This window comes from Hippichthys cyanospilos, chromosome 1 (assembly GCF_059441005.1).
Source record: "Hippichthys cyanospilos isolate Australia breed blue-spotted pipefish chromosome 1, RoL_Hcya_1.0, whole genome shotgun sequence".
NCBI lineage: Eukaryota > Metazoa > Chordata > Actinopteri > Syngnathiformes > Syngnathidae > Hippichthys > Hippichthys cyanospilos.
Window position 1 is genome coordinate 13,668,635 of NC_142369.1, and position 21,569 is coordinate 13,690,203.

Here is a 21,569-nt window from a genome sequence, read left to right on the forward strand (position 1 = left end):
GTGTGTGTGTGCGCGCGCATATATATATATATATATATATATATATATATATATATATATATATATATATATATATATATATTAGTGTTTTTATTGGAAAATACTGTATATATTTATGCATACACTGAATGGCTATACGGTCTGTATACGGTATACATACAGTACGGTGTACGGTATATGTGTACGCTGTACTGTATACCAAATATACTTTGTAAATTGTTTACATATATACGCGTGTTTCCAAACATGCACAATACACGAAGTGATGAAAACTATACTACTTTTCCTATACTTGCATGGACGTGCATATACAGAATATAAATCATAGAATAAAACTAAACTTTCGTATTCCGGTGGGAACCAAATGTAGTTAGGAACGAAATATAGTTGAGGACATTTTCTGTGGGCAACAAAAAGTGTAAGGACCGATTATAAACGTTGCAGCAGTAAATGGAGAATGCCAGTGCTGTGTCATCTTGAACCTCCTTTATTTTTTGTGACATAAAATCAAGGCGCTGTCTAAACTGATATGGACCGAAGTCGTTCCCCGAAAAGAAGCAGAAAAGTGGATAAAAATGACAAAGAAAAAAAGAAACGGAGAAGATCCCCTTCCTCTTCTTCATCGTCGTCGTCTTCGTCTTCCAGCAGCAGAAGTCGGAGCAAATCGAACAAAAAGTCACACAAAAGTCAAGGTCAGTACCACAGAAACGAGGTACGATTACGACCAAATGCATTTTATTGCGATATATTAAAACCCCGTTCGTGCCACCAGGTGTAACAACACAAAGAAAAAAGCGAAGACGAAGCTCCTCATCCTCTTCTTCGTCGTCATCGTCGTCGTCACCTTCGTCGTCTTCATCGTCCAGTGACGAAAAGACGAAGAAGAAGAAAGCCAAGAAGAAGTCAAAGAAGAAACAAGCCAAGCTGAAGAAACGACGAAAGAAGGAGAAGAAAAGGAAAAAGAAACTGAAGAAGAGGAAAGCGGAAGAAGAGGAGAAAAAGAAGCAGCAGCAAGCCACGAAGGGGGACGATATACAGAAGAGGCTGATGCAGCTCGCCCAGCCGCTGAGCATCCCGCCGGCCAAACCTTCTTCTTCCTCGCTGGAGCTTTGGCAGAGTGACGATGGCGGCGTGGAGCTCGGTCCAGGTGACCCGCAACAACACAACTTCATTATTTTTTCCAGCAGGGGGATTTATTTGCGGGAGCGCAATTATCTGTTGTTAGCGGTCTCGGATATGAGGGAGGCCATCAACGGCACCCCACCCCTTTAATTCACAGATGCGTGTTCGTCACTGATGGTAGATGAAGTGGAATCCGATTATAATTGAGGCCAACTAATTTGGAAGAAATTTCTTGCGTGCAGTTGTAGCGTTCCCCGGCCCATCGTGCTCATCCAGTCACCCCAGTTTTCAAAGATGAATTTAAATGAGAATGCGGTTTTCAAAGTAGCTTTTCAAAAAAAAAGTAGAGAATGAAACTTGGGTTAGAGTTTGAAACTACGATTAGGGTTTCGAAACAAGGCTTCAAACTGGAGTAAGGCTTTAAAGCGGGGTTTGAAATATGGCTTATGTTTGGAAGTAGGGGTAGGATTGAAAAGGCGTGTTCCAAACAATCAAAGTTAGTCGGGTTTCAAACTAGCTTGATCTTGACGATTTGGAATGCGATGTGTGCAGTGATGACAGATGAGCAAAAGTCCAGGCTGTCCACCAGGAGGCCTCTGACCAAGGAGGAGTACGAGGCCCGGCAGAGCATCATCCGCAAAGTGGTAGACCCCGAAACGGGACGCACCAGGTGAGGCCTTCTCCTTGTGGTCCTTTTTTTGGAAGGAAAAAAATATCTTGAGTGCTTACGTGTCCCCTTCACAGACTCGTGCGAGGCGAGGGCGAGATCATCGAAGAGATCGTCAGCAGGGAGAAACACAAAGACATCAACAAGGTGGTACAAAAGAATGCACGCAACATGCTGAGAATTGCAGTTTGAAATGGCTTTGTTTGTGATTTTATGATTTCTTTATTTTTGCTTATGTAGCAAGCCACCAAGGGAGACGGCAGCTCCTTCCAGAGAATGCTAGGACTTAACAGATAGACCTTGGAGACCGGCACACTTCAAGCGGATGAGGAGAATATGCAAGATGACTACGTACTGTAGATTTTCCAAATCAGAATCATACCTTTTTAATAAAAAAAAGTAACAAAGTTTACAGAAAATTGTATTTTCTTGCATTTTAAAATGTCATTTTTTTGGAATAAAAAAGGTACATACAACTTCATTCTTAACTTGAAAGATCAGCTGTCTGACACTTCATGTTTTTTTTTTTTTAAGGTACAGTATTTTTCATTAGTTGCATGGTTTTTGAAAAAAAAAAGGCAGACGTTTTCATGAAAAAATATGTTCAATAAACTGAAATATTTTCAAAGGAATAAAAGGTTAATTTTGCTCAATTTTAGCCTCAAGAAAAAAAGTCATATAGTTCCCAGACCAAACACGTTCATGAAAAAACATCTTTATTTTGTTGGGGTTTTCCCCCCTGGGTAAAAAAACAAAACAAACAAAAACACTGTTTTTGTTGCAACCATGGTGATTTTTCTTTTTTTTTTTTCCAGAAGAAACAACACATTAATTTTAAAAAAGTGTTTAGCTAAACAAGTTTTTTTTTTTTTAAATAATCTCGTGTGGTGAGTAGTTGCTGTAGATTAAAAAAAGTACTGTATGGTACGGTAGAGGCCGTTTTTTCATCTTTGTCTCGCCATGCTATAGTCTTTTTAATTTTAGAAATGATCAAAAATCAAAGCATTGTTGGGTAAATCAAGGCTCATGAACCACTTTTGCTATTTTTTTTTACTCTTCTGGTAATGTAATGTAATGGGAATGAACTGAATTTCCAATGCCTTTATATTTAAACAAAGAGCACCATCTAGAGGAATAACAAAAAAAAAAAAAAACAAGTGGCTTCAGTTTTGGCTACAAGGAACGTCCTTCCATTTTCCATAGCAGCTTCCTTCACAAGGCTCGCAGTCTTGCTTGTGCCTATCTCAGCTGGATAGGCTGACCTCGTTGCCAGCCAATTAGAAGGCACACAGAGACGAACGCACCCAATCACACCTTAGGACTATTTAGTATGTCCAGTATATGGATTTAAATTTGGGTGGTTTTGTTTGTTTGTTTTATTTTTGAGCCGCTGTTGTGTGTTTAGTCTTTTACGATGTTTTTTTTTTTTTAAGATTTTTTTTTGTGATTTCTGATTTGTTGATTTTTGTTTGAGATTTGTTTCTGCTGTATTGCATTGTTTGTGTAATATATGTATTTATTGTTTGTGATGACATTTATTTCTTTATCCAGCTATTTTTTTCAGAGCGTTGTTTGTTTCGGCATGACTGTTTATTGCAGGGTTTAGAAATAATTTCTATGAATATACAGTGGGCCCCCGGGTTACGAACTTAATCCGTTCAGCGGCTACGCTCGTATCTCGAATTGCTCGTATAGCGGGCAATCCAAACCCATATTAATTCCTGAATGCGTGCAACGCGCGCCGAAGCCTTAGGTAAAAACGACACACTGTATACATATATTAAAATTGAGTGACATAATCTGCTGTTCACTTGCATTATATAATAAGTACAATGGATGGACAGATTTTACCTTTCAAACGACGAGACATGAGCTGGGTGTAAGCAGAGGGGGTTAGAGTCCAACGCTCAAAGTTGACACGGCGATAGATATGCTATTGGTCTTACAGTTTTACAGTAACTCTTTCAGTCAGGGTGCAAATCACGCAGATACTAAAACATCATCCTCTTATTTCTTTCTTTACCGCTGCTAGTAATTTTAGAAGCTATGTCTAACAGATAAAGTTTGCAAAGTCTTCACAACATTCCGTTTTTCACTAATTTTCTCTCCTTCCTTCCATCCTGTCCCATCAAGCTAGATAAAGGCGTTCGGCCAATAGCATATCGGCATTTCTGTGATTGACGTGTGACGCCGGCCAATAGCATCTCCGTGAGTGAGACCCGCGTGACCTTAATCGACCAATAGCATATTCGCATCTCCGTGACTGACTGATAATTATTCGCACTTTTTTTTTTTAAACGGTTGGAATGTATTGACAATTAATTAAAAAAAAAAACCACACATTTAAACCAATGACAATTCTTTGTCCTGCAATCGGCACATTTAATTTCATGTCAGCTGTTTTTCCCTTTAGCTGTACAAACACTACACTTAAATGGTAATATATTTAGACACCGTGAGTGAGACAGTCAGTGTGACGTTGTAAGACCAATAGCGTTCACGTTACCGCCACAAGTATCTACTGATGAATGACGATGATGTCGCTACTGTTGATGTTATTGACGCAATTAAACGAGAACATTTCTAAATACTCAATGGCCGGCATGTCGAATTGCTCGTAAGGCAAGAGGTTTGTTCGTAAACGGAGGACAAAAATCTCCCTGATCCACGCTCGTAAGGCGAATTGTTCGTAAATCAGGGTGCTCGTAAGCCGGGGGCCGACTGTACAGTATTACTTTTTGTTGTAGTTTGTGGAAGTGTGTAAGGCCCCAATAACTACCAATAGGGGGCAGCAAAGTGACTTCAGGTCTCAATTCAGATACTGCAGGTTGTCAACTCCCATCAAGAGCCAATTTTTCTTGTAGCCGTTCCTCGTTTTTCACGTTCTAGTCTGGTAGTGCATTAGAGTGTGAATGTAATAACGTCATGCTGGCCCATTGCAGTCACTCTGCGAAACAACTCATTATCACTCAATCGTATTATAAACATCTTTTATGTTGTTTTATATGTGGACATGACATTTTGTACACATTTACAAACACATTCAACACCTCATGTACAGCGTGCGGAACAAAGCCAATTCCCAGAGTTCCAAAATAGCTTTTAACAAAGGCTACAATACAACAATAATAATAATAAATAGAAGGTGTGACTGGCAAGAAAACAATAGTCAAAAAGAAGAATGAACTCAAATCAAATGACAATACTGTGCCAGGCCACACTAAAACAAGCCCAAGAATGATAAAAATGATTGTGCTCCACTGAAATCAAAAAGTTCCAAAAGCGATGAATAAAGAAGACACTTTAGAGTGGAGCCACACAGCACTTGTGCATAACCACAGTCCTCTTATGCATATTCTATATCACAAGAATAATGTACAAACACTGTGGATGGAGGCGCCCTGTACACACTACATACACGCTTCCCCTCTTGGCTTTGAGAACTTTGGCACATTTGTGAGTTCTACGAGTTGTGGAACAGTTGCACCAGCAGGTGCATTTCGCAATCATAATTTTTTTTTTTTTTCAGGAAAAGTCTGATATTTTCCAGAAAATACACCTTTTTCTGTTTCATTTTCAAGGATTACATTCTTACTAACAAGTTGTGCAAACAAGGAAAAAGTCCAAAAGATTTTAGAAGAAAAATGTGTGTGGAATACTTCCAAGTCAAACATTTCCGATCAAGGTAAATTTTTGAGAAGAAAAGGTTAATATTTGGGAGAAAAAGTCATTTGTTAGTTTTATTATCACATTTCCTAAAATATATCTTTCAGGAAATGTGACAATAAACTCAAAAATGCCTCTTTTAAAAATGTAGTTTTACAACAACCAAGACTCAAAGGCTTAGATTTGCCACCCCCCTCTAAAAAAAAGTTGTAATTTTCTAAAATTAAAAATATATATGGGGGGTAATCTTTTAAAAGGGTTAATCTTATGAGTTTAATGCATTTTAAAGAAAATGAGAAAAATGAAATTTTCAGAAATTACATTTGTATATTTATTTAGGGAAAATGCTAAAGATTTTTCTCATGAATAAATCAGTTTCATGAGATTAGTTATTTTGGAAAAATTACAATGAATATCTTTGAGGCAAAATGCAATGCAAATGCATTTCTATTTTTGAGGAGTGTGTCATACTTTTTCAATTTGACAGTCATTGTCAAGCTTAATCAACTTTAAAACTCATGACAAGTACTTTAGCAGTTAAGTCTTATCTTGAATTCATTCTTACCATATGACCTGTGCTATACGGATAAAATGGATATTTTCATGAAAAGAAAAGGTCATATTTCAATAAAACAGTTGTGTATTTTTGCAGCACATCTTTGGATGTTGTGTTCCCTTGCTGTTTTTTGAAGGAAAAACAAAAAAATTCATGTCCTTAAAAAAAGTTTGATTGAAAAGACGTCGCCCCCCAAAACTTTTTTTTTTTTTTTTTTTCCGCTCAAAAGGCTACCATTTTCCCTGGTGGTTCTTCTCTTGAAAAATGGGTGGACGTTTTTGTAACGCGCTTTGGGCATCATATTAATGGTGTCAATAAAATATGTTCACTCCATTTAAATATTTTTTCTGGGAAATATATTCAAAGAAAATTACAACTAAAATCTCATATAGCATGTTTTTTTCCTCTGTAAAAATGTGAGCAAGTTGTGCAATTAAAGGGTCATTGATTCCAAGCTAAGACTTTTTGTGGGGCTGGCTGTGTGGGAGGGGTGCAGTAAATCCAGTTTTCCTCTCAGAATCCATTCCACACCAAGTCTGTGTTGCGCTTGCAAGTTAAGAGCGGATCTAAACAGCATTTTGGAGCCCAAGGGATCCGAGAACAGAATCCACGAATGAAGCACAGAACCTGAAAAGAGTACAGTTGTTCCCCGTTGGCCAATCGTCAATTTTTCGCTGAAAAACTCAGGCGGTACTTTTGTGCTTTTTCTAAATGATGTCACAAGATGGCGTCAAAGCACTGTCCAGCGTCCGGAAATGATTTTGACCTGATCCGTTTCTTTTAAGACCAGTTTGTAAGGTTGGTGGGAGGGGTTAGGTTTAGCTCGGGTTGCTAGCAGAGCGTTTGCCATATGTACACAAATAAAATCCTCAGTAAGTTGTTTCTCTGACGGGTTTTCTGAGTTTCAAATGCTCTTAATGTGTCTTGAGATCACGCCTGGTTTCAAATATTAACACAGTAATCTGCTTTCCTCCTTTAAAAAACACAAGTAAATGACGCTCCCCTAAAATGGTTAGAATTGCCTTCAGATGCTAATAAATAGCACCAAAGCACTACTTTTCAGAGAGTACCAAAAGGAAGGGTCCTTGAATTCAACAACGGTGTGAATTCGCCACAACACTGAAGACCAGAGAAATGATGACTGTTGTGACTTTGCAAAATATTTTTCATGGAGCTTTACAGTGTAAAGAAAAGTCTGAATTTAGAAACATGTAATACTACGTTGTCCCACAACATGTTAAGCAGCACTGAGGTGTAGCGTAAGATGTGCCTCTAAAGTCGAAGTGAGAAGAAAAGGCCGAGAAGGTCCCCAATACCGATTCAATAGCCATTGTTCTTGCGGGGCAAAGAGAAGACATGTTTGTAATTGTTGTAGCATTCCTTTGCTGCTCCATGTGTGTTCAAATTGTAGTTATTTGAAGGTAGCTTCTTAATTTTAGTTAGCCTGTCTATGGCATATGGCATTATGTGTTAGCATTGAGCTAGCTGACTTTCTTTACATGGAACTGGTTTGGTTGAACATTTGACTGTATCCTTTATAATGAACTGAGCTCTGCAGCAATTTTTCAAGGGGGCGTCAGTTACAGGCATTTTTTTTTTTTTTTGGGGTGGGGGGGATTCTAATGCGTCGCCAGCTCCTCATTTGGGGCTGAGGGCTCCGGCCTCCATTTTGGTGCTGCTGCTGCGTCCCCAGCATCCCGCCGTGATGCTCATACTGCGCTGCGCGGCCCCCTGGCCGTGGGGGGCCCCGCGCTCGCCGTCCGACTGGCTCTGCGTGCGCTCGGGGCGGGCGTGGACGCCGGCCGCCGTGGGCGAGCTGGGCGCCGGCTGCGAGGAGATGGTGCGCAGCAGGTGGTTGCGTTTGCGCAGGAAGTCGCTGTTGGCGCCCAGGCCGAAGCTGCCCTTGCGCAGGACCATGCGGGTGCTGCTGGACTTGGCCGGCCGCGAACGGTGGTTGTGCTCCAGCTGCGACAGGTGTGACGCGTAGCCCTCCGTGATGAACTGACCACGTGAAAACAAACACCAGTCATACATTTAGCGCAATGCCGTCGCTTCTTACACATTAGAAAGCACACATTGAGAACAAAAAAAAAATAGACTACAAAACTTGACGAAGGAATAAACGATTGCAAAATAAAACTATTCATATCGCTACTCATATCCATACTAAAGCGCGTGCGTACCTGACACTGATGCTGCAATTTCTTGGAGGGCCGCCCGACAATGAAGATCTGTGATGGATGCAAGTTGATGGAGGTGTACACAGAGATGTCTTTGCTGGACCCGTAGCCAGCAAAGATCTTCATGTTAGCCTGACGTCGGACACAGAAGAGCACAGGACATCAATACGGCGCTGTTTTCATCCCCGCAAACATCCTCGTACGTTCCCGCGCTACTTAAGCGGCGCACCGAAAAGAGCCATCACGCAATTCGCTGCCGTTGACGGACGGCTAAAGGTCCGTTGGAAGATCCGGCCTCAAGAAAACGCGCGCGAAAGATCAGGCTGACCTCGGTCAAGGCCTTGAGGAAGTTGGCCTTGTGCCTGAGCGGGTCGTGCACCAGGCCGTCGCAGAAGGACACGATGCCGTGCGGGAAGTTGTGCTGCGACAACCAGGCCACCACCCTCTGCTTCTGCATGTCCGGTCGTCCCGTCACGTAGATGATCAGGTAGCCCAAATCCTGCCAGTGCCTTCCCGCGCAGGCAGAGACGCGGGTTTAGCTCGGCCCGTCAGCTTGGCCTGAAAGTGGGCCGAGGGGCCGGTTACCTGACGACGTCCACGGCCCCCGCCCGCACTTTGGGGTCGCTGCCCATGATGGACACGCTGGCGGCGAAGGAGCCGTCGATGCTGAACACCACGAATTCGGTGCCGCGGGGGATCACCGTCAGGTAGCTGTCGGCAAACGTGTGGTCGCCCCTGAAAAGATCAAGAAGAAAAGAGACAACTTTTTCTTGTTGTCACTGCCTGACCTTTGCAGAAATGTACAATGTTTTTCTTGCATCATATATATATATATTTTTTAAAATAGACCGTTGTCTCGAAATGTTATGTTTATCGAAACTTTATCTTGAAACTATTTAGACTGGCCACCTGCAAATATTGGACCTTTTTTCTTTAAAAGAAAATGCATTCCCCCCCCAAAAAATAATAATAAACACATGAATGATAATAATTTGATTACTTGAAGATATATTCATTTAATATTAATGATCAGCCCTGTAATTGGCTGCCAACCAGTCCAGGGTGTCCCCACCCTACTGCCTCTAAACAGCTGGGATAGGCACCAGCAAGCCTGTTAAGATAAGCGGCTCTAGAAAGCGGATGGATGATTTTTTTTATTATTACTTATCTTTATCTTTTGATGTACAACTTTTTAGGAAAACAACTTTCAGAATTTTTTATGAAAAATGTTTGATTTTTTTCCCCCTAAAAAACCTTGAGTTTTTGGTAAAAATGTTTTTCTTTATGTATGTGAAACATTTAATAAAAATATATTTTTTTTCTCTTTTTTTTGTAGCTTGTAGGACTTGCAAAAATGCAAAAATTATTTTTTTCTTAAATCTTAAATGGATAGTTCCCTAGAAAACAACTAACTTTATGATGAAACTATTAGCCCCCCAAAATGTTTGATTCCAAAAACGTATGCCCCCCCACACACACATATGCAGGACCACACACACACATAAAACGTTGCAATTTTTCACAAAAAAAAAGATACGGCTTTTCATGCGAAAAATGAAACTTTTTACTTGTAGAAATATCGGACTTCAAAAGTATAACCTTTTTTTCAGGAAAATTGTAGCGCATTGGTTCCAATACGCCACCTTTTCTCGCACGACGAAGACACATTTTTCAGCAAGTAGTGTTTGTAGCTGGTACCTGACGACCATTTTGACGGGGTAGACGCCGACGCCCAGACGTTTGTCGTCAGGAATGACAAAGGACACGCGGCCGCTACTGTTGGTCACCTCGGTGCTGAAGTAAAGCCATTCTCCCGACGGGGGCTGAGTCATGATGTGCAGGTCCACCTGCGGCAGCGCCCAAGTTCAACGCGCGCCAAGACGCCGGCGCGCCTGTCGCGGCTGACACGAGGGCCGACCTTCTCGCCGGCCAGAGTGACCATGTCCAGCGGGCCGTACATGAAGCGGCCCGTCACCGTCTGCTGGCCGTCCTCGGTGAACACGCCATCGTTGACGCGGTGGTTGGCCGTCACGTTCTGTCGAAAGGTGAGCATCAGTCAGTTTCCATCGGCCGCTTCCCGACAGTTTGCCAGCGGTTTGAAGGCCGCGCGCGTACCCTGATCTTCACGTGAGTCCTCTTTCGCAGCCACTTCTCGCGAGGTTTGGACGGCGTGAACTCGGACACTTCTTTGCCGTCGAGTTCCAGGATGCTGGAGTTGTCGTGCCTCATGACCTGCGATGGACATTTGGATCATGTTGTGCAAGGTGGCAGTAAGCAACCGTATCCCTATTTGAACGGGGCGTCGTCACGTACTGCATCGTATCGTCTGAATTAGAAGGTTCTGGGCGGGCCGAATCAAAATTTTGGTCTGTGCTGTGGCCATGCAAGCATTGTTTTCACCATTATTAGTATTCACGCCCATCCGATTAGCTTGATTGTGATCGACCCATTTCTGTCATTTTATGCATGATCGGTGATTGGCTGTGATGTCATCATTTGCCAAATGATCAATGAAGTCATTGATTGCTTCCGCATGAATGTTTTGTGGGGCAACATGAAACCTTTTACATTAACTAGTGACTGTTCATTTTGTAAAGTTGCTGTATCAGAATGTTTCCCCTATTTACTGTCATTGACATATTGACAATATAGTAGTTTAATTACAGTTCAACTATAAGTCAAGTTGTTTGTTTTATCAAACTAAACTATTAATTTCTGTTTGGCCGTTCTTGACTTCTTTTTCAAGATCATTGATGTTTTTTGTGCATTTTTAACCACTTTGGACTTTGATTGTTAAACCTTGACTATCGCTTTGTTTTATAATTATAATGTAAATATGTTTGATACTCTATAAAATGTACAAGGATGAAGAAATGTTTAAAACAGACATATTGCCCATTATTATAATCAGATTGGATACTTTAGGCCCCCAAAAATCCAAATTGTGTTATTCTGTTATTATTATTATGAAAACCTGTTGTATAGGTTTGGAAATACAGTGCAAAAATAGCCTAGAAAACATTACTTGCATCACTGTTTTAAAAAAAAAAATCGTAAAAATGTAGACTGATTTGGACCTTTCGAGTCAAATGCAAATCTTAGTTCCAAGAAGATTCTACTCAAGCGCAAACAAATCATAACTTTTCCCGTCAAAGGTCAAAAGTATTTTGTCTAAGTGCATTGGAGACAGATTGCGTCCCTGGGTGGGCCTGCGAACCTGTCTGAGGAGGAAGGACACCACGTCGGTGGACTCCCAGTAGGAGGCGTGGAAAAGGTGAGGCAGCGCCACTGTGGGGAAGGCGGTCAGTGCGTCGGGGCAGTAGAGGGCAAAGTCCATGCGCTTGGTGCCCCACCAGCGAGCTGCAACTGTGACGGGAAGGCAATGAGTCGCGGATACACACACACGCAGAGGACAGCATGATGTGTCGTTTGACAAAGACCAAAGCCCGCCAACGGCACCCATCCCAGCAGCGGGTGTCGATCTACAAAGATGTGGAGGTGAAGAAAGCACCGAAGAACCACCAGAGACAAGAGGAAAGTTATTTGATTGAGGAGAAAAAGGGCAGTTCTTCCCGAGACCGAAGAAGCGTCCTATGCCTCACGGGTCTCGGCGCAATACCTTGGTCCACCTCCGCCTGGGAGTCCAGCGAGACCAGATCGCACATGGCGCTCTGCAGGCCGGGTGACAAGCAGCAGTCGGACCCTAAACTTTGGCTGTCGCACAAGGTGGCCTCCCCGTCCTTGTCATCGGCGGGTTCTTTGAGTTTCTTGCGTGACTTGGGGGGGCTTTTCAGGAGGAATTTGTTTTGGGACGACAGGGCCAGCTCGGACAAAAGACCAGAACTTTTGGACTGACTAAAGGAGTCCGTTTTGGCTGCAAAGAAAAAAAGCATGTGAAAAACATTGCTGCTGCAGCACGGCCGCCTGAAAGAAAACCTTGCAAGGTCGTTACGGTTTTTGTTCCGGTGTTTGTGCGCGTGTGTAAGTGAATGGGACAATCACACAGAAAACACAACAGGACATTTTTTTTGGTCACCAGGATGCATTGCAGCACCGGGAGAAAATGCAAGTTGCATTTCACACTCAAGACAGTGAAACAGACAGAGACACAGGGGGCGCTCTTTAGTGGACTTCTGCCTGCTCTAACAGGGCTGGGTGGATGCGGGCGAAGGGTGGGGGGGACTTCATGGCTACCTGCCTAAGCAAAATGGCGTGTTTTCTCAGAACGTCCATCCCTCACGTGGAATCGGGGAGCTTGAAAGAGAGTGTGAGCATATGTGCGTGTGTGGAGATGAGGCCGCGGTGGCGTTGGGCGAACACTTACTGTTGGCTATGTTGCTGGCAGTGTAACTGTCTGCCATTCCTGACACCTGGCTGGCAATGCTGACCTCACTGGCTCGCCGCTGGCCCCGGGAGAAGGGGCCCGTGATGGGGGATGAGGGGTACGAACTGTCCATGAAGACACCACCATGAGACTGAACAACATCCGCTATTGAGCCGAAACAAGGGAGATCCCATTAGACGAGGGACGAGAGCGAGGCCGGGAGTCACGTGACGTTTCAGAGGCCAGCCTGGGATACGGCAAAGAGCGACTTCGGATGGCCTCTGAAGCGTCATCGAATGCATGGCCACGAAACACACGATGCACAAAAACGCACGTTACGCCAAGCAAATGTAACAGCAAAACACAGCAGGAGTGATGTTACAGCAAATCCCTAAAAACCCAACAAATGGGTGGAATAGCACTTTGGAGACAAATAATTGTAGGTCTAATGCAGGGATGGGCCACCATACCACAATCATACATACAGGGAAAAGGTTTGGTTTTTGTCAAGTGAAGTGTAATTGCAATAAATACTTTGCGTTACTTTTTTTCAGTTTTAGACTAAGCTTTAACCCGTATCAACGCTGTAAAAAAAATCAAATGTCGTTTTTTTGATTTAGCATATATCGAACTACCCCAAAACAGTTTCAACTTTCTTGGCACCAGAATATGCGTTGATCAGTGTTACATATGGATATTCGCAATTTGGTAGCGGTACGTATTTTGCTCATACTTAAAACAGACTGGACCTCTCGATCTTTAAGAGACGAGACCTACTGCCAACGGAAGGTTTACTCCACAGCTGCCCTAAGAAATTCTCTTGTCAGATAGTCGAACATGGACAGCGGCGTGAAATTGAAAGAGTTTGCATTAAAGCATGTCACGCCAGAGTTTTGGATTCGACAGAAGGAGAAGAGGCCGTCCCGCGTCACAAACTGCTTTGATGCGGACTCTTTCGCTTTCAGTGACGTTCCCGTGCCGCCCTTCTCGACAACAGCGGCGGGCATGCGGACGGAGGACACGGACAGATGAAAGAGAAAACAAGCGAGGGTGAGGAAGGCGACAGGAGTGGCTACACACACTCGGGTGTGGCGGGTGTGGCCTTGAGGGTGCCATCCTGCCAGTTTAGCACAGGTACGGGGATGCACGTCTCACTGATGGTCTCCTGACAGCGAAGGGACACGGGCGGCCCGCTGTCAAGTAGCAGCGGAGCGTTGCTCTGGACTGTCTCCACTACAGGCGCCAGGTTAAGGGGAGGAAAGGGTGGAGAAAAGAGGAAGGAAGAGAGCACAAGGAAGACACAAAAACATATGAAGCAAGAACAAGAGACAAAAGAAAGAGTCAAGCCCTGAGTGGAGCCCACGTTTTTTGGAGCCGCCTTGATTAAACTAATGAGAATGGAAAGATCTTGAGACGCCAGCGCTCGGAGGAGTCCCGAGTGAAAGTGGGCCACGCCTCGAGCAAAATTAGGAAGTTTCTAAAGTTTTACTATTAAACTAAAGTCACGTGTATAACTTAAAAGCGTAGCTTTAGCATCTAGGTTTGGGACTTTTAGTGGACTTTTGAGCTTAGTGATTAGGGCCAGGTTTGAGTTCGACTCATACTCAAAATGGTAATGTTTTAGATTCCGAGGTATGGGTTTTAGGGTTTTAATTTGCAGGTGGTGGAGCAATGTTGAATTTTGAGCTTAGGCTTTATAGTTTGTGTTCTAAGGTTAGATTTGGGGGTTCCTGTTCTGAGGTCATTGTAAATGGTTTAGGGATCGAGATCAAAGATTAGGCTTGAGAAGAAGGAGGATGCAGTTTGGCTCAAAGTTAAGAGAAGAGAGTTTGAGTCCCAAGGTTAACCTAGGTCGGTTAGCAGGTTTTAATTCCAAGGTATGAGTAATGGGATTGGAGTCAGGGAAAGACTTTAAAGGCTCCAGTTACGGTTTATGGTATTCCGAGGTTAAGGGTAAACTAAACCTGCAAGGGTAACCTAACCTTAATCTGAGGTGACGAATAAAGGTTTGAAGGTTAAGTAAGGATAGGTTGTGATTTAGAAGTTCCAGCAACAGGTTTGGCTAGGGGTTTTAGTCTGTGGTCATATATAGACTTTAGAGCTACAAAGAGTTCTAAAACTGTAAAGACGCAAAATGGCAATTGTGGCTTAACTGCCTGCAATCTCTCACAAATTGAAAAATCCACAGAATTTTGCTTTGACAGTAGGCTGTGACTCCACCAGTCCAAACATGAAGCCTTGCAGGACTGTGAGCACATTTGGCTTCTCAAGAAGCACAAACAGAAGAAAAATGCTCCATTTTTCTTTTCAGACAATGTTTATCGCCGTGTGACAGGGATGATAAAAAACAGGACGACATCCACATGTGACAATGTCTAATATTTGTGTTTGCGTGTGTATACGTGATACTTTGATAAGCACGCGGCAGTGGGGCTCACCCAGCAGAGTGGAATTTCCGTCTCCCAGCGGGAAGCGTTGGTAGCGGGGCACGTTGAAGGGAGGCAACAGGTGGAATTTCCTCTCCAGAAGAGGCTCCAGGCGCGAGGCGGAAGGGTCGGCCGGATGGAACAAGTTGTAGACCTGCTGACAGGCGGGCCGGAGCTGGGCCACTGGGGGGGAGGGGATCAAGCGGTATCTTTTTTACATGCTTTATGCAAGACATGAATTCTGGAGGTTTTGCTTTGATGACATACTGTATGTAATAGGCACATATACACTCAGGATTTGAGGGATCTGAATTTTCCTAACAATTTGGTGCTGTAGCAAATTGCCTACGAGCGTTAGGTTGTACGACAAAGCACGACGTCTTACCGTCCAGCGTGGGGATGACCGTCTTCCTCAGGGCCAGCACCAGACCCAGCGGCGAGCCAAAGAGGAAAAAGTCTGACACCTCAAAGTCCAGCTTGCCCAGCGCGCCTCCGTCCAGCATGGTGCTGCTGCTCGACCTACGCGAGGTCCCGTCGCCCCGCAGGATGCTGGAGTGCAAGCTGCAAGGACATCTCAACGTCAACGCAAGTCGGGACCGAGAGATTAAGAGAATCCAAAATGATTTGTCATGACTGTATTTATTTAGAGGAAACTTGTGTGGCAGGATTTTGGTTGGTGATCAGTGCCAAGGAAGTGGTAGACAAGCTATGTAAGTTGTACAACTGGTCATCCAATAGGGCTGGGCCAAAAAAACAAATCACGATTTGCTTCAATCATTCTAAATGATTACGATTCAATTTCATTTTAATAGGAGAAATGATCACACATCCATAGCTTATTTAAAGATATGATTCATCCCTCCATTTTCTAGAGCCGCTTATCCTCACAAGGGTCACTAGCTTGCTGGTGCCTATCCCAGCTGGCTTCAGGCAGTAGGCGGGAACACCCTGGACTGGTTGCCCGCAAATTGCAGGGCAAAACGTGGACAATTTTCTGGCAAAAAGTAATTAATACATATTTCAAATCAGTTTGAACATACTCTTAACATTCAAAGCTCATTCAAAAATAGCTATTGTGCATCAGTTGTGCATAACTTGCCAAGTCCACTTATTTTGACATTTCTTGGCAGTAAAAAGTTAATACGTGCTGTAATTAGTGTGCAAACACTTATTTTTCATGAACAATAAATACATTTAAAAACACATTTTTCTACTTGCTAACGACCGAAAATGACATCGCATGTGCTCAAGGCTCAGGTGGCATTCACAATCTGAATTGTGATTGCATGATATGTGAGTCTTGAGTACATTTAAGTCTTTTTCTCAAAATCACTTTTTAGCTCATTATTAAATCTATGATTTTTAAAATGATTCAAATGAATGCCCAGCCCTTTCAAACCCGAGCCATTCATTTTGTACAGATTTACAACCTGAGGGATGAATTGGATCCCTTCATTTCCCCAAATTGAAAACAATACCACAGGAGCACCTGGAGAGGAATGCCTGGTGCTGCTTGATAGTGTCCAGCTCATACGTGGACGAGTCGCTTCTCTTGCGCTGCAGCTGCTGCTTTTTGGCGTCATCGCCCGAAATGGTTCGCGGGATATCGATGTTGCTGCGGCTCAGGTGACGGCTGCCCTCCAGGTTAGGTGAAGCGGATCCCTGCCCGCAGTTAATGAAGGTGCCCGGCGACAGGAGGTCCTGGTCCTGTCATGGAGAGATGAGATAGAAAAAATGTTCAGCCAGTGAATATTGAGAGGTTTGTCAGGTGTGTTATTGATCACCTGGACACTGACGAGACTGCCCCTGCGGCTGCTGTTCTGGCTTTCATTGACTGTTTGGTTGCTGCTGCACAGAGCGTCGAACCCGAGTATTCCTCCCACGCAGTCCCCGATGAGGCAGACCTAAAGTCATTACAAACGACATGAAAAGAGAACCGTGATTCTCCACCTACTGTGTAATCTCAGCCGACTTCCTTGACGCTCTTTCCTCTTTAACCCTTGTGTTGTATTCTGATCATTTTTGGGCCATTTTCTTCATTCTCAATCTTGCAGTACAGTATTTTAGCAAAGGGATGGCACACCGCTGGTAGTGTGATAACTAAATGGACATGCCATTTGGAACTTTGACATGTTGTCACCATCCGGGTGGAATTTCTGAGAGACTAGGGAACCACAAACGGTGGTCTTTGTCAAATGATCCAAATACATGGTGGACTGCCATATTAATATACAACAAACCAACCTGGCCTGAGAAGGTGGCCCCGTCCAGAGATTTGATGAAGTCAGCGTAGACCTGATTGGCTCGAACGATTACGGTGGCCACGGCCTCCTGATACTGAGGTGCAGACGTGGCCAATAGGGGAAGAGCTGCCAGCGGGATGTGATCCTGGCTGCTGGACAGACAGCCTTCGTCGTAGCCGTACGGGCTCAGGCTGCCGCACAAGTCATCGAGCGTAAATATTGTACTCTTTAAGTCTATATTTAAGGTATCTGCACAAAGAGCGGCAGCAATTGAGTCTTACAGGTATTTGAATATCCTTGAGAAATTTCATATCGAATATCAAGTATCGGGATAAAAAAATGACGAAAACATATGAGTCGGACTCTGAAAAAGTCAGTCAGTGCGTAGTACGCAAACGTACTTAGACACCAGGGAGAAGGCCTCGGCACAGACGGCGGGACACGGGACGAGGCGGACGGCAAGGCGGCCCAACGCTGCCGGGTAGTGGACGCGCATGACGGAATCGAACGCGGCGCCGATGGTGTTGACGTCGGCCTGCTTGCTGCTGTGGTCGCCGCCGCCCGTGTCCAGGATGTTGCCGCCATGCAGGACCAGGATGAGCACATGGATTTTGGAGGGCTGCAGGCACTGCTGGGATGAGCTGTCCTGTGGAATGGAGACAACCGTCAGGTACGGTACAGCTACAGACACATCCTGCTTTGACCCCTGGTGGAAAATTTTGACCCAGCTCCGGCTTTTTGATGTTTTTGATGAGGGATATCAAAGGAAAAGCATACCAAAAAAAAAACACTAGGAGGCTAAAATATTGCATAGATTGTCAAAACATGACGCTGCCGTCCCTTCTAAATGCTCGCAAATAGGTCAAGAGGTCTAAAGGTCTAAAGGTGTCAAATTTAGCCCATGTCGGGCTCATTTACTGCCGGTCAAAATTGCAAGTATTGTCAATTTTGGACATATTGAAAACACAATGTTTTATCATGCATTTTCCCAGATTTTTGCGTTAATCCTTTCAACGGCAGTGTTGTAGTTATGACATAATAAATACTCCTATTTCAAGATCATAAATATACAGCACAGTTACTTTTGCTGTTATCGCATTTTTACAATTTTTATCGGGCAAATAATTGGCCTTATTTCTAAGGTATGGTCAATTACAATGGCAGACGAGACTGGTATTGGATGATATCTTACAGAAGTTTTACACTAACTAGTATTCCAAATTAGAAGCATAAAGAATTGCCATTAATTTCATTACATTGTGAACAAAATGCAATATTGGAATAGGAAGAACTATAAAAGGATCTGTCTTTATCTTTTGGGGATAGGTGTGTAAATTAAAAGTAAAAACGGTATCGGTGCTTGATATTGGTGACTACTCAAGAAATTAGTAACCGTGCGGAAAAAAAAGTGGAATTGAACATCGCTGGGATATCTGTTTCTTTCTTCTGAACAAGAATGAAGGAATTTCGAAAGAACACCTTTTCTCAAACCAGATTTGAGCTAGTTTGAAAGAATCCACATTTAAGCATGTAAAGATGCCCGATGGTGCCTGACAGTTGGTCTAGTTTTAGTTATCATTAAAAAATAAATGAATGACATCATTTGGCATCATGAAATTCTTCAACTCTTTCAATTTTATGCAAACTCAAAACATATTTTCAGAGAACAAAAAGCGCTCTAATCCCCCCAAAATGGGTACAACATTAATGCTTGTTGTGTGGCATTGCTTAATTACGGTTGAGTTGTCGTTTTTCAAAATGAAGGGAAAGTGATTTGGCGATACACTTTAATGCAAAAGAAATTTCATCCGATTAATTGATGAAATAATCGATATAATAATCAGTTCTAAAAACTATTTAGTCATTAATAAGTCAGTAATTCAGCAATTATGTTTGCAAAATTGTGTATAAAGAATTCCACAGATAGCATTCAAAGCATGCTGTTACTTTCTGGTATGGTGTCGATAGCTTTTTTTAAAGATGGGGGGGGGGGGGGGGGGGGGGGGGGGGGGGGGGCTGAGTGACTGATAACTAAGCACAAAGCGTAGCAAAAGAAAAAAAGAGTCACAGTAGCCAAAAACGACAAAGGAGCTGAACAGGGAAAGCGGTAAGGCTGGTTGAGGGTCAGGTACCACGGATTGGCTTCGAAAGGGGGCGGGGCCACTCGGGATTCGAGGACGGGCTCACAGGGGTTTGGGCGTGAGCTACTTACGAACTGGTGCCGCGTTACTGTGATGGTGGGAATGGGAACGCTATTGGCTGGGACCCTAACAGAGGCTCGCATCTGAACACAGAAGGACACAGAGGCTGAAGACTGGACCGGATGGATGGCGCTTAAGTATCTCAATAGTCAGGATACAAAGTCTTCTAGTAAACTGAAGATCAAGAATCTTGAAAACTGGTCAAAGAAATTTTCAGGGAAAGAGAACCCCTCCCTTTGGAAACATCGGGGATTCCATTGATAGATGCGCTTGTGGACACGTACCTCATCTAGTCTTTCCCCGCCGGCTGCTCTGTCATAGTCCACCGCCATGTCCTTGAAGAGCTCGCCTGCAAATAGGTCACACGAAGCTGTCACAGCCAGGTCATCCTCGGATCATCTCACCGCCTCATGATTTCCCTCGTCCTACCGGGGGTTTCCCCCGCATCAGAAGCCTCGATTTTGTCCATGAGTTCATTGGAATTCCACTTGGTGATTTGCTTGGGTAGGACTTCCTCGCTGTCCGAGAAATCTTCTGCAACACACGCGCGCGCGCACACACAAGTTGTCATTTCCATCCCATTTGTTGGATTAGGTTTATGTTAACATTACGGATTATCTGAGGCAAACTCACATTTCAAGTTGCATTTAAATACATTTTCACAATGTTTCAGTCTTAAACGCTTGTCCTCACAGCGTGTTGGAACCTATCCCAGCTGTGTTTGGGGTACCGCTGTCAACTGGTTGCCAGTCAATCGCAGGGCACAGAGAGACAAACTCCCATTCATACTCACAGACAATCCTAAGGGCGACGTGTCGTTATATATGCTACCTACCATGCATTTTTGGGGGGAATAAGCAAATTCCACCCAGGAAGGTCGGAGATGGAATCAAACCCACGACCTCTTACACCATTATGTTTCAATAACTGATAACATCATCAAATATACTGTCAAGGGATAAAACCATGTCATTTTTGATAGCCTCATAGGCCTACTACTGGAGAGCCGCATTAGGGGTACGTGTAAAAAGTTTGGGTTTATCATATTCATTTACGTGCTTGCACAATATGATGAGACCTAATACGAGAGCCATATCGCATTTCATCTTTACAAACAACAATGCACCATTTTTAACGGTGTGAAAAATACTAGGCTGTCCACTGTCGAACAGACACTCTTGTTGCTTTGACTTGCGAGCAAGAAATTTGAGATAGAGTGCTCCGCGGAGGTCTCACCTCAAATCACAACAGTTTGGCAGCATTGCACAGTGATCCGTTCTTCAAAAGAGTGTTTCTCTCCTTACGGATTACATTTTCAAAAAAAAAAAAAAAATCATTAGCAATACTAACAACCCTATTTTTTATCCTTTGTGAGGACCTATTATTGCAACTGTGTTTCATAATTTTAATGGCAGGTTTACTGATATCCCTCCATACTAGAGCTTGTTGGTGTTCCTTAAATTATGGCATGTAAAAATGTGTGTCCATTATGTTCGTCTGCCTACTCTCACTAACAAGCACAAAAGAAACAAGCAAAACAAAATGGGTACACAAGGCACGTTTTATTTGAATTTAATTGCTTATTGAGTCATGCAAATGATTCATGATTCTATCTGTAGTTCATTCACTTCCTAAATCATATCTTTGCTGACGGCAAAATCCTTGCATCTCCCAAATTGCTGCTTTCATTGATGTAAACAAACTTCAAGCTACAAGATGGTGGTGTGGACACATGCAGCAGCTCTTAGCTCTACAAATTCCTAATTTTGTTGTATACCTGCAGAACAATGACAATAAAGATATTCTATTCTAGTCCATCGTCCAAGTAGGTATTAAAATGTATGTTGCAAATGTGCTATTGCAGTGGTTCTCAAATGGGGTTACTAATCCCTTTGGGGGTACTTGATGGAACTTCATGGGGTATTCCAGATTTTAAACAAAACAAACAGACATGCAAAAATCAGCTAAAAATAATAAAAGTTCATAATTATTCAAAATAATGGGTCATGTGCCACCTCTCGTTACCAGTCAAGTTAATCATTTGTTTTTGTGAACACATCTCTGCTATGATCCCAAAAGAGGATACTTTAAGTTGAATCTTTTTCTGTGGACAAATATTTATTTTTGAAATCAAGACTGGCACTTTATGTTGATTATTTTTTGGGGGCAAAATATTTATGAATA

General features: G+C 43.2%; 2 protein-coding genes across 3 annotated transcripts in view; one reads left to right on the plus strand and one right to left on the minus strand.

The window, feature by feature from the left end:
- The first annotated feature begins 422 nt into the window (after positions 1–422).
- Positions 423–2,265, plus strand: arl6ip4 (ARF like GTPase 6 interacting protein 4). Its single transcript, XM_088422870.1, has 5 exons — positions 423–692; positions 773–1,147; positions 1,675–1,792; positions 1,867–1,936; positions 2,030–2,265. Exons 1-5 carry the CDS (start codon positions 530–532, stop codon positions 2,084–2,086), a joined length of 783 nt encoding a protein of 260 aa, XP_088278996.1. The 5' UTR covers positions 423–529; the 3' UTR covers positions 2,087–2,265.
- Positions 2,266–4,762: 2,497 nt separating this feature from the next.
- The window catches only part of LOC148429333 (membrane-associated phosphatidylinositol transfer protein 2-like), a 51,400-nt gene continuing 34,593 nt past the window's right edge, over positions 4,763–21,569 (minus strand). Inside the window, exons 9-28 of one of the 2 annotated variants that reach the window (XM_088412009.1) lie at positions 19,815–19,919; positions 19,670–19,734; positions 19,397–19,468; positions 17,586–17,830; positions 17,186–17,375; positions 16,726–16,845; positions 16,431–16,648; positions 15,327–15,502; positions 14,954–15,124; positions 13,596–13,748; positions 12,516–12,680; positions 11,811–12,065; positions 11,409–11,557; positions 10,307–10,423; positions 10,110–10,226; positions 9,890–10,038; positions 8,777–8,926; positions 8,520–8,700; positions 8,195–8,323; positions 4,763–8,012 (exon numbers count right to left, since the gene is read on the minus strand). In XM_088412009.1, coding sequence (XP_088268135.1) covers positions 7,650–8,012; positions 8,195–8,323; positions 8,520–8,700; positions 8,777–8,926; positions 9,890–10,038; positions 10,110–10,226; positions 10,307–10,423; positions 11,409–11,557; positions 11,811–12,065; positions 12,516–12,680; positions 13,596–13,748; positions 14,954–15,124; positions 15,327–15,502; positions 16,431–16,648; positions 16,726–16,845; positions 17,186–17,375; positions 17,586–17,830; positions 19,397–19,468; positions 19,670–19,734; positions 19,815–19,919 — 3,290 coding nt within the window. In that variant the 3' untranslated portion in view covers positions 4,763–7,649. The remainder of the gene's footprint in view (positions 8,013–8,194; positions 8,324–8,519; positions 8,701–8,776; positions 8,927–9,889; positions 10,039–10,109; positions 10,227–10,306; positions 10,424–11,408; positions 11,558–11,810; positions 12,066–12,515; positions 12,681–13,595; positions 13,749–14,953; positions 15,125–15,326; positions 15,503–16,430; positions 16,649–16,725; positions 16,846–17,185; positions 17,376–17,585; positions 17,831–19,396; positions 19,469–19,669; positions 19,735–19,814; positions 19,920–21,569) is intronic. The other variant, XM_088412018.1, reaches the window with a different exon arrangement.

Bases quoted from the DNA above. Each gene is read 5' to 3' on its own strand.
- arl6ip4 (XM_088422870.1), top strand. From the start codon at position 530: ATGGACCGAAGTCGTTCCCCGAAAAGAAGCAGAAAAGTGGATAAAAAT. The intron at 1,793-1,866 runs GTGAGGCCTTCT...TCCCCTTCACAG, and splicing joins CCCGAAACGGGACGCACCAG to ACTCGTGCGAGGCGAGGGCG. The intron at 1,937-2,029 runs GTGGTACAAAAG...TTGCTTATGTAG, and splicing joins AACACAAAGACATCAACAAG to CAAGCCACCAAGGGAGACGG.